This window comes from Hippoglossus stenolepis, chromosome 4 (assembly GCF_022539355.2).
Source record: "Hippoglossus stenolepis isolate QCI-W04-F060 chromosome 4, HSTE1.2, whole genome shotgun sequence".
Taxonomy (NCBI): Eukaryota; Metazoa; Chordata; class Actinopteri; order Pleuronectiformes; family Pleuronectidae; genus Hippoglossus; species Hippoglossus stenolepis.
The window spans coordinates 16,362,885-16,373,416 of NC_061486.1; the positions used below are offsets into that span (position 1 = coordinate 16,362,885).

At 39.6% G+C, this 10,532-nt stretch overlaps 2 protein-coding genes across 2 annotated transcripts; one reads left to right on the forward strand and one right to left on the reverse strand.

The window, feature by feature from the left end:
• Positions 1–4: 4 nt before the first annotated feature.
• On the forward strand, positions 5–4,509 carry lamtor1 (late endosomal/lysosomal adaptor, MAPK and MTOR activator 1). The gene is made up of 5 exons (XM_035154381.2): positions 5–246; positions 1,631–1,773; positions 1,891–1,968; positions 2,605–2,728; positions 3,059–4,509. The coding sequence occupies exons 1-5, from the start codon at positions 205–207 to the stop codon at positions 3,149–3,151; spliced, it is 480 nt and encodes a 159-aa protein (XP_035010272.1). The 5' UTR covers positions 5–204; the 3' UTR covers positions 3,152–4,509.
• Positions 4,510–4,803: 294 nt separating this feature from the next.
• lrrc51 (leucine rich repeat containing 51) lies at positions 4,804–10,438 on the reverse strand. Its single transcript, XM_035154378.1, has 6 exons — positions 10,297–10,438; positions 7,949–8,106; positions 7,647–7,725; positions 6,635–6,840; positions 6,360–6,508; positions 4,804–5,483 (listed from the first exon to the last, which is right to left on the reverse strand). The coding sequence occupies exons 3-6, from the start codon at positions 7,696–7,698 to the stop codon at positions 5,351–5,353; spliced, it is 540 nt and encodes a 179-aa protein (XP_035010269.1). The 5' UTR covers positions 7,699–7,725; positions 7,949–8,106; positions 10,297–10,438; the 3' UTR covers positions 4,804–5,350.
• Between the last annotated feature and the right edge of the window lie 94 nt (positions 10,439–10,532).

Below are 10,532 nucleotides of genomic sequence, written 5' to 3' on the forward strand. Positions count from 1 at the left end.
TGTCGGTTTGTGTTGTTGCACCACCGCCGCTGTCATGTGATAGCTCGTCTGCTGTTGACAGTGGGTTTCCTACCTCTGGATGAAGCTGGAACAGAGTCGGGCCGTGGAGAAGTTGTATGTTTCCTGAGGAGGAGAACACACGGCTGGTTTCTGACGGAGAACAGCGGAGCTGGGCTTGTGTCGCTTCGGCCCTCGGACGCTGCCATGGGTTGCTGTTACAGCAGCGAGAACGAGACCACAGAGCAGGTAGCTGTTAGCTGCTAGCTGGCTAACACTGTCCCGTTAAATACAGTACAGCCGACCAGGAAACACTCTGTGTGCTGTTATTTTAGTCATCGAATATGTTTCGTGCATAAAGGTCACTGTTAGAGAAGGTGCCGAGGTTTTTAATTGACTTTTCGTTGAAAGGATATGTGACCGTAAAATCAGTTTTAGCTAACTAGCCGAAGCCCTCGGGTTTGGCCCTGTGCTAAGCAGCTTCAGAAGTTGGCAACTAAAATGAAGAAGAGCTATAGATCTGCGTGTGTAGAATACAACTATACATATGGCAACTTGTTTTCTGCACGATCTGAAGAACATAACAGTCCATGACTTTTTGTGAAAGCGATCTGCAAAGGGAAGGGCTGATCTACTGCTAAATTACTCAACACCCAGTTGTGACATTAAGATGCACACTGACAACAGAAGCGACTGATGTTCAGGGTGCCATGTTGTTCTATGCTTCATCCCTTGCTATTTTTAATGTAAGGAAACAATTCAAGGTTTCCCTCATGCTGAATAGTTTCCTCATTTTCAGTTCATCTTAACAACAGCAGGAGCACAGTGGAAACAAACACTCAAACTAGTCTGTAATTCCCAATTATAATGGTCTGTAAATGCAGTTTACCTCAGCAAGACTTGTTTGTTGAAATCAGTGGGAACTTGATTAGTTCTAGTGATTCAGTTAGAAGTCCCAGTACCACTTAGCGTATGATTACTTTTAGCTGTTTTTCTGGCCTAGTTCTATATAGAGAGGGTGAATAGTTGTGTACATTGTTTTATGATCCTATTAATGTTGTTCTGTGATTGGAAGAACCTGACGTAAAACAAGTTCTATAAGCCTTGTAATGTCACCAAATATTAAATTGGGTAATTTGATAGTCTCAACTATCATGATTTTTTTTTTACCATGCTTAAAGGTCAAGTGTATCAGATTTAGGTGAAAGGGATCTATTGTTATAAAATAATTCTATTGATGTTTTCACTAGTGTGTTTAATCTAAATTGTAAGAATTGTTGTTTTCTTTACCCTAGAATAGGCCCTTTTATATTTAAATACTTTATATTTATATCAGGAGCAGGTCCTCTCTACGGAGGCCGCCATGTTTTTTTTAAAGTAGCTCAGACTGGACAAACTAAACACCTTTTTGAGTTTCTATGACAACTGAAGGCTATCACAGGTTCTCTGTTATGCAAACATGACAGAGAACCTGTGGTGATGTGAAGCGTATTCAGCTGCAACATGCAACTTCACCACTAGATGTCACTAAATTCTAAACACTGAACCTTTAATGTAATGCTAAATTAGTCAGTTTTTGCTGTAATGTGCTTTTTAACTTTAACATGTTAAAATGTCATGTCAAATGCTCTAGGACCCTGAACGCAAGCCACTGATCCCCCACCCCAACCCAATCAGCAAACCCCCAAATGGGACTGACTGGATCACCACCACTGTCCCGTCAGCGCGGACAGATGAACAGGCCCTCCTTACATCCATCCTCCACAAGACGGCCCAGTAAGATGCTCATTTGTGCAACCATAGATGAGCCAGATTCACTGTGTGTTCTCTGATAATAAAGCTGTAAATCAACTGGTCCTTTTAATAAACCTGCCATTGTTTCCTCTCTGTCAGGAACATCATCGATGTCTCAGCAGCTGACTCTGTCATGATGGAGCAGCATGAATACATGGACAAAGCTCGGCAATACAGGTACGAGGGTGGGCAGCTGGGTAATAGTTGTTATGGAAGGTTGTTGCTCTTCTGCAGTGTGTTTTTTCCCCTCCTGTATATGGCAAGGGTGTGGATGGCTTCAAGTAAATATGAGCCATATCATCATAAGATTCTAAGTTTACAAGATATCAAGCTCTATATGAACTTGTTGAGATGCTTTTAGGAGTTGTGAATTGTGTTGTATCCCATCAAATGAAAGACTGGAACAAAAGTAACTTCAACTTAGGACTTTTAGATGATTTAAGTACCAGTAGACAGCTCTACAGTATATCCAAGATTGGAAAGGTTGGAAAGAACAAAATGTTGCAAATGGTGTTTTACTTCCACATCAACCCAACTGCTCAAGAAGTTAGTGAGGGAAGTGATTAAACAAAAACAAAAAAAAAGGTATCACATTTGACCTCAGATCCAGTGACACCTAGTGGCAGTTGGATGATTTCTACCAAACACAACAGCTACGTTTAGGCTATAATATGGGTTCAGATTAAACAGGGCCTCAGGACACCAATCAGGTTTAAGAGACGAGGTGATGTGTTTGATTGTGTTTAAAACATAAACTCTAAACTGCATCTCAACAGCCCCGGTAAGCTTCTACTTTTCTTTTTTTTTTTTCAGTACGAAGCTGGCTGTGTTGAGCAACAGTCTGTCCCAGAAGAAAGCGCTCACTCTGCCCTCCCTCACCAGCCAGCCCCACCAAGTGCTTGCTAGTGACCTGGTGCCATACTCAGATGTTCAGCAGGTAATCATACTCTGTACCCACAGTTATGTTGGCATATACTTCCAGCGCTCGCATTGCTCCTTGACATGTGTTACATTCCTGTAGGCTAAATCAATCATCAGAGAAAATACCCCTTTGCAAACAGTGTGCTACAAGTGCAGCTGTGCGGCATTTTAGTGTGAAGGCGTGTGACTTAATGTGTGGCTTAAAATAGATCTTAATGATATCTAATGCCCTTCTGTTGCTGCTATTTTTGTACTGCCCGTTATCGTGTCGATCAGATGTGATGGGAATTTGAATTTTTTTTGTTGGCACACTCCACATGAACTCGGTCTTCCTCTTTCTTTGCAGGTATCCAAGATCGCAGCCTATGCTTACAGTGCAATCTCTCAAATCAAAGTGGATGCTAAAGAAGAACTGGTGGTCCAATTTGCCATTCCCTGATTCTGCGACTCTGGCCTGCATCTTTGTTCCTCCCATCCCGCTCTCTCTGCGTCACTTCTGCATCCTCATCCTTTTATTAAAGCATCTTGGTCCTTGTGCTCTTTTAGCTAGGCCTCTAACAAAGACAGAGTTGATGTAGGATTGGCACACTGTGGCTGTCCATTAGTATACTTAATTATGGGTCAAATACAAATAGTCGTCACAGGCCACTGGGGTGTGATCTCATATTTACTACAGCAAGGCCGCCTCTGTGTGTATCTAAGGCTTTGTCAGAACCAGCTGTGGGGAAAAAAAATCATTCATCCATCTCTAATCTTTTTAAATAGTTGTTTCATTGTCTTTATTTTGTTCGTTTCCCCTTGCCTGTACTTAGGCAAGCAACGCTAGCTCTATACCCCAGACTGTTATCCAGAGGCATGGAAGAATGTACTGTATATTCATCCTGGACAGAGCTGCAGGATTTTTGGCACAACGCATTGGCTATTGCTGTATATACTTGTATACAATCTCCAATGAAACAAGAGAAACGATTCATCTCTGTGGCATGGAATAATGGGAATCATCTAAGTCAAATAGGTGCAAGTGCAGTGGTCGAGTAGTTAAACCATTTACCAGAATTAAAAAAAGAAACAAACACACTGCCCATTCCTCAGTGTTTCTCCTTGCACAGCAAGACGTGTGTTTAAAATATCAGAACGAAAGAGGGAGAATATTAGTTTTTCTATTGGGGTTGAGATGTCATTATAATTTCGAAGGTTGTACTACTGTAGTCCTGATGTTCACTGGTAAGATCAAACCTCCCACAGTAATCTGGTGTCACTGCATCAACAGGAAACCGTGAACAAACCGGACCTGAGTAACTTTATTGACATTTCACTGTTATCATTTCTAAAAACTGGCAGTGAAACAGGTTGAATTGGTAATTAGTGGTCCACTGTGTAATCGGCAGTGTAGTGACCGGTCCATGGCTGGTGTCCTGTGGCGGTTGAGGATGCAAACACAAGCAGGGTGGCTGCTGGGTAGGCCAGCTAACATAACAGGAGTTGGGGAAAGGACTGAGCTTTCTTGGGCCACAAGTTCTCAAGTTTACAGACAGTAATTTGTCCTCAGCAGTTGTCTAGCAAAATCTTTCACATATTTACTAGCAGCAGACATACAGAGATGAAGGGGTGGCTGTGTGGAGGATGCAGGGACAGATATCATGCATTCATGCCTTTGTACAGAATTTTCGGATTTGAATATAAAAACCGGATGATGGATTGCCTGAAGTTCCTCTTTTTGTAGAGTGTTCATCAGTCAGGATTGGCTCGAGGTCTTGTGACGATAGCAAAAACGTTTTTATTAAAACACAACACTTTTATGGCCTCCAAAGCTTCTTTTTTTTTGCTGCAGATTGTAATATTAGTGAGTTGGTCATAATATTAAGAAACTAACCATTGTAGCAGTGTGGGGAGCGTTAACAATCTAAGTACCGCAACAGATAAAATAATCCGAACCCCTTTTTTGTGATTAATTTATTTGTGTTTTAAATGTATAATTGCTCTTTGGAGGAGAGCATGTGACTGTATGCGTGGGCAGGGAGCATGGTGAGCCGCTCTGGACTCTCTAAAGGGATGATCTGCAAGGCTGTGATTATTTCAACCATGCAATTAATTTGAGCTTTTTTTTTGTTGCAAGGGTTTTTTTTTTTTTCTGTTTTGTTTGTTACTCAAATGCGTAATACTACCTGAAATATGTTTGTAATATCTTAGGCTAGTACCAAAAAGTTTTAAAATTTTGTTTATTTGTTTTTTTTTGGGGGGGTTTAATTGAGTTCATTAAAGACTTTCAACATAAACCCTTCTTATTCTTATTCAGTAGACATTGACATCCATATGCTTCTCATTCTGGTTCAGTATATATTAAACATCTATATGCCTATATCTGGGAAGTAGTTGGTGAAGCACTGAAGTCACTTACTGTAATATATTGTATTCTTTGTTATAGTCAGATAATGTTCAAATATTATACTTCCCACACCCATGTCTGCAACAATATCATTTACATGCATGTGAGAGTCAACATTTAAGGATCTACTGAATCAACTGTTCATTTTAACAGAAAAAAACGAAGTCACATGTACACAATATATTCAATATTTTAAGGTTTTTCAAGAGTGGATGTGGAGCACAGGTTACGGCAGGGGAGCTGAGCCAGCAGTCACTCCGGAGGGTGCTTGCTATGTCTGCGGCTGAAGCCATGATGCCAGATATTTGCCATAACTCGGTCGTGCCGCGTCACGGCACTGAAGTCCATTGTCTTTAACTGAGGCAGAGCAGCAATCACCCGACTCCTTAAAACAGAAAGACACACATTTGTACACTTGTACTTCAGAGTTAATGTACTTTTTATGTGTCTTAACAGAAAAATTCAAAGTTTGAAAGATTGTTGTTTCTATGTGTAAACTCTTTAAAAAAACTAGAATGGTAGTCAGTAGATTGTATATACGTCCACCAGGGCCCAACATTCCCCTTATGAAACACAATTAAATTTGCTAGATTCAGATTTCACAAGATCCATGAAATTAATATAATAAATATATATTCTCTGAGGAACAAACGAAAATGCAGAAAACACCATGACTCGCAATGTTAAAGAAAAGGGGACGGGGGTGAAGACATAACCTCCTTGGTCGAGGTAATTATTACTGTTGTAGTGGTGCAACGTATATACTATCAAATGAGATGCAACTTATTCAAAAGCTACATTGATTCATGAGATATCAGCTCACTGGAAACCAGCAGTATACCTCGTACTGTGTGTGTGTGTGCCTGGGGGTGAGAGCAGTGTTGCCATGCAGACTGGGATGTGTAATATGAGCTTGATCTGCATCTAAACACCTGTTACAATGTTATGCACCTACATACTCGCCAGGCATTCATGTCTCACATAGCCACACACTCACAATGTAATCTCACTCTTCTTGCACAAGAGCAGTCTCTCACTCTACAGCTCTGAAATGTTTGACACCATGAGGTGCTGATTTGAGTCTGTTTTCGGTTCTCAGAAAACTGCCGGCAGCTGTGGCTGTTGAGGTCACTATGCTCAATAATGTTCATATGAAAAAAGTACCTCAAAACAATGGTTGCGAAAGTGTCTGACATCAAAACAGAAGCAGGATTTTTGTGTTGTCTGGATTCAGGGTCATTTGTTGAAATTCAGACTCCACCTGTAAACTGGGTTGTCTTCTATGGTATTTCCATGTAGAGTGATGGTGAGCAGATGCGGCAGCGCTCCCAGTCTGTCGACCTCCGACAGGATAAAAAGGCTGTTACCGTGAAGATACAGCACACGCAGCTCACGCAGCTCACACAAAACCTGGAACACAAGCACACATATTCGCCCATACTGCAGATGCACACACACGTATTCTTTTACATACACAGCACACTGCGTCTCTGTATTGCGGCCAGCTTAGCAACAGGAAGGAAACAGAGAACTCACATGGTCTATGTGTGTGATTCTGTTGAACGAAAGGTCCAGCCAGGCCAGCTGTAATGGCTCAGCCAGGAAGTGGCTAACAGACATCTGGAGGTCACAGAGGTCAGAGATGTTGTTATTATTAAGACGCAGGGAGCGGCTTTTGTACTTCTTCTCTGAATTTATCTTTAAAGGTCGCAGACCACTTCTGGGTTCTTCTATCCAGGTATCTGAGACCACAAGAAAAAAATAAATACAGTCAATATTGAGAACAGGCATAGCTTTGTTGTTCACATGCAACATTATATTAATGACTCTGCTTCAGGGGCAACTAACTTTATTGATCAGTTTTTTAACGATCTTACATTGTATAACGTGTCCAATTAACTTAACATACCGAAATATGAGGAATTAGTTGTTTGGTTATGATGTACATTCATTCAGGGAAAATGCTTCAAATTTTATTATAATGAAAAAATCTGTCTGATTTATGATTGAGTATGATGCAGCACGATCTAATGTGCAGCCCTGAGCAGCCAATACAAGAAGGAATGCTTTACTAGCCTTATAGTGACAATACAGGAAATAAAAAATAGTTTAAAGTAACTTAAAGAGAGTAGGGCTGGGCGATATGGCCAAAAAATATATCAAGATAAAGCATTTCATATGAGTGTTATGTTTAATATTGATAATTCTCTCAATAAATGTCACATTCATATTTCTTTTAAGTTTAAATGCTAATTTTTGCTCCTGGGTGAAGGTTGACGTTTTTTAACTCTTGTTTATGGACAGAGAAAGACAAACATTTGATAAACAGCAGAACATTTTACTAATCTGAGGTTGATGATCAATATTGTGATATACCTCCTCACTGTTATTACACAATGTATAAGCAATCTATCTTTATATATTGGACTTTTGTTATATTACTATTGGTGAAAATGATATTGGGATAATTACTGATATGGTTGTATTGCCCAGTCCTGAATAAGAGACTGAAAAAACCTTGAGGAATATGATGGAGACAGTTTATTACCTCCCAGACAGCAGATCCGTTTGTGAGATAAATCCACTGGAGCTCCGTACATGGTCACACCTGAGAAACATTCACTCACCTGTGGGAGGACAGTGAGAGAGAATTACAGGCAAGTTTACAGACGGTAACTTAACAAAATAATTGTTTTTAATGGCTTTAACATGCTTCACCATAACATTCTGCGTATGCTGCACACATGTTTATAAACCATAACACAGGTATAGATCCAACCAAGCCTTATATCATATTTATGGTTATTGGCTTGTCTTAATTAATTCACATCACACATATCAAACACTTACCTACAGTGTGAGGAAGCTGCTGAGCTGGATTTGTTTGCTGCAGTTACCTGTCCGAGAAACAAAGCGTTTCCAAGGCGACACACTGTTTAAAGGCACCTGCCGTTGTTGCCTCACTGTTTGGAGGCATCTGCCTTTGATGCCACACTGTTTGGAGGCAGCTGTCAATGAGAAAGTGGTTTATGAGAGTTTATTCGTTAGTTTGTTAGCTCTGGGGGGGCAGGACTAGGCACACTCGCCATATATATTTATGTTCTCTCTAGGCTGAATAAATGAATTCAGTGTTTTTGTGTTACAAGACAGCAAAGAGAGACTCACAACATTTTACTTTCCAATTCTATATAAACCATTTACTGTTTTAATTACTATCTCAAGTTGACTTTGGCCCAAATGTTTTCCTTACTACGGGACATAGGCATTCTCCAAGGACTCTCAGTTAAATACATTAAAATCCATAAGAAGATTTGAAATAGACTTATTGTCAAAATATTTTTTATGAGTTATAAACTTTTATGGTGTAAAAGCATCAGTGCATATACTAGACAAATGACTAACGAAGCTGTACAAAACAAACTGCTACTGACCTACTACTTTTTAACCAAGTTTTATTCTCATGTCTTCAGTATTTATATGAATTGAGTTAACTGACAATGACTCCATGGACAGCAATATTGATCCAGGCTGCCTTATCCTGTTAAAATAAAGTGCAATGTACGGATATTGAAGCAAACTGTTATTTATACTTTCCTGGCTAGCTAGTTATTTCAAGTACATCTCCACCAAGGTTACCAAGTAAAACTTGAAAAATACAAAATAATGTTGCTTTTGATGACAGATAGACATTCAGAATGTGTAAATAATCGCCTTTTATTTTTTATGATTGAGTAATTTGTGTAAATGCAGATCATAATAACTAATTTAAAGCATTACATTATAGCATTGTCTATTGTAATGGCATATTGTGTCAGTGGTGGTAAATGTTAATAATGGAACCTTATAAAAGGGCCACAGAGCTGCAACAACAGACACAAACAGCAGGTTTTACATGTCACTGATAGCAAAGGTATTATAGTAAGGACTGGGTTAAAGTGATTGTAATATAAAAAAATCTTTGAAGTCTACAAGGCACAAACATTAGTTGGCTCATGATACATTAACGTCTCACCATTATCATTTCAGACGGAGGAGTAAAGTCACAGCAAATTTTAGTCTCATTGAAAAGAAAGCAGTTTTCCAGTTTCAGTCATTAAGCATCTGTTCCATTGACATCACTGCCAAGTCCCACCACATTCGTGTGTACCAGATTGTTGTACATCGTTTTAACAACAGCTCAACTCTCTATCAACATCTAAAAATGATGCCTGGATTAAGGTCATTAGACAGAAAAACACACCATTCCCATTGGCTTCAGAAACTGGTTACATCACCTTGGCGGTCTTGACATGATTTGACCCGAGACTCTTCTGTTGATGAGAAAGTACAACTGACTTAGTATTTGTAATATAAAACACTTTAGGCTAACACACATTGAAATTGTCTCCACCACGAGACCTAAAGCTGCGAAGGAAAGACATTTTCTACTTATTTTGCAGATAAATGGAAACTAACAATACATTCAAAAAACCATCTGATTTGCATATGTGCAGAAAAAGACCAGATATTGAATCAGATAAAGATATGCACAATAGGCTGTATAAATATACATATGGAAATAGCAGAACGTACAGATGGTAAAGCAGTGAAGTGTCCACTTGTCACTTGTTGCACATTGTTACAGGGCAAAGTTAAAATGATGTCCTCAAAAAAATGTTGACAGCAGAACATGTAATATATAGCCTCCACATATCTAACAGTGATATTACTTAATTTTACTAAGAAATTTGAGGACAGAAAAAAAGAACATCTTTACCTTGTTCTCCTTGATCTGTAGGGAAACCTAGTGTGGGTAGCCGAGCGCTTATCTACATTATGTGCTGACTAGTCAACTTCTTTTTCCATGGAGACTGGATTTCTTTGGCTTTGAACAAAATATTATGATGTTATTTGTTCAGTGTCACTGTGAGGAGTCTGAAGTGTGTTAATTAAAGTTTAACTAAACCCCTTAAAAAAAAAAATTCTGATTAAAACCAACATATCTGGATATTTAGTACAGAAAATATTTATTTGGGAATTTGGCTCTATTAAAATACAGTTCATACGAGCACAGAAAGTAGAAAAAATAAAAGAGATGTGAAGGGGTGACACCATAACTGTACGCAGCGTCTCAACCATCCATGGCCCGGAACAATAACAAGTAAGTAAACTTTACTAGTTCAGATCTCCCTGAATACGTCACAAACAGCGGTACTTACCCACAAACAGCTGCCTCAAATCGCGGGAACTGCCTTTACAAATCAGTGGCAGTTTCTGTTGCCACCGGAAGTGCCTCTACGAGCTGCCGCTGCCACGATTTGAGTTTGCTGTCACTCCAGCCCTGAGGAGAGGCTCGGTGGCCTCCTGGACTTTCCGACCGGCGCACACCAAATCAGATCCAGGTTGGCGGAGTCGGCACCCAGCAACCATAACAATGAAGTCATATGAACAGAAA

What these genes read in the sequence shown, in the direction of transcription:
- lamtor1 (XM_035154381.2), top strand. Translation starts at nt 205, where the DNA reads ATGGGTTGCTGTTACAGCAGCGAGAACGAGACCACAGAGCAG. An exon ending in AGAACGAGACCACAGAGCAG is followed by an intron (nt 247 to 1,630) that starts GTAGCTGTTAGC and finishes CAAATGCTCTAG; the next exon opens with GACCCTGAACGCAAGCCACT. An exon ending in CATACTCAGATGTTCAGCAG is followed by an intron (nt 2,729 to 3,058) that starts GTAATCATACTC and finishes CTTTCTTTGCAG; the next exon opens with GTATCCAAGATCGCAGCCTA.
- lrrc51 (XM_035154378.1), bottom strand. Translation starts at nt 7,698, where the DNA reads ATGTACGGAGCTCCAGTGGATTTATCTCACAAACGGATCTGCTGTCTG. An exon ending in ACGGATCTGCTGTCTGGGAG is followed by an intron (nt 6,841 to 7,646) that starts GTAATAAACTGT and finishes TTGTGGTCTCAG; the next exon opens with ATACCTGGATAGAAGAACCC. An exon ending in GAATCACACACATAGACCAT is followed by an intron (nt 6,509 to 6,634) that starts GTGAGTTCTCTG and finishes CTTGTGTTCCAG; the next exon opens with GTTTTGTGTGAGCTGCGTGA.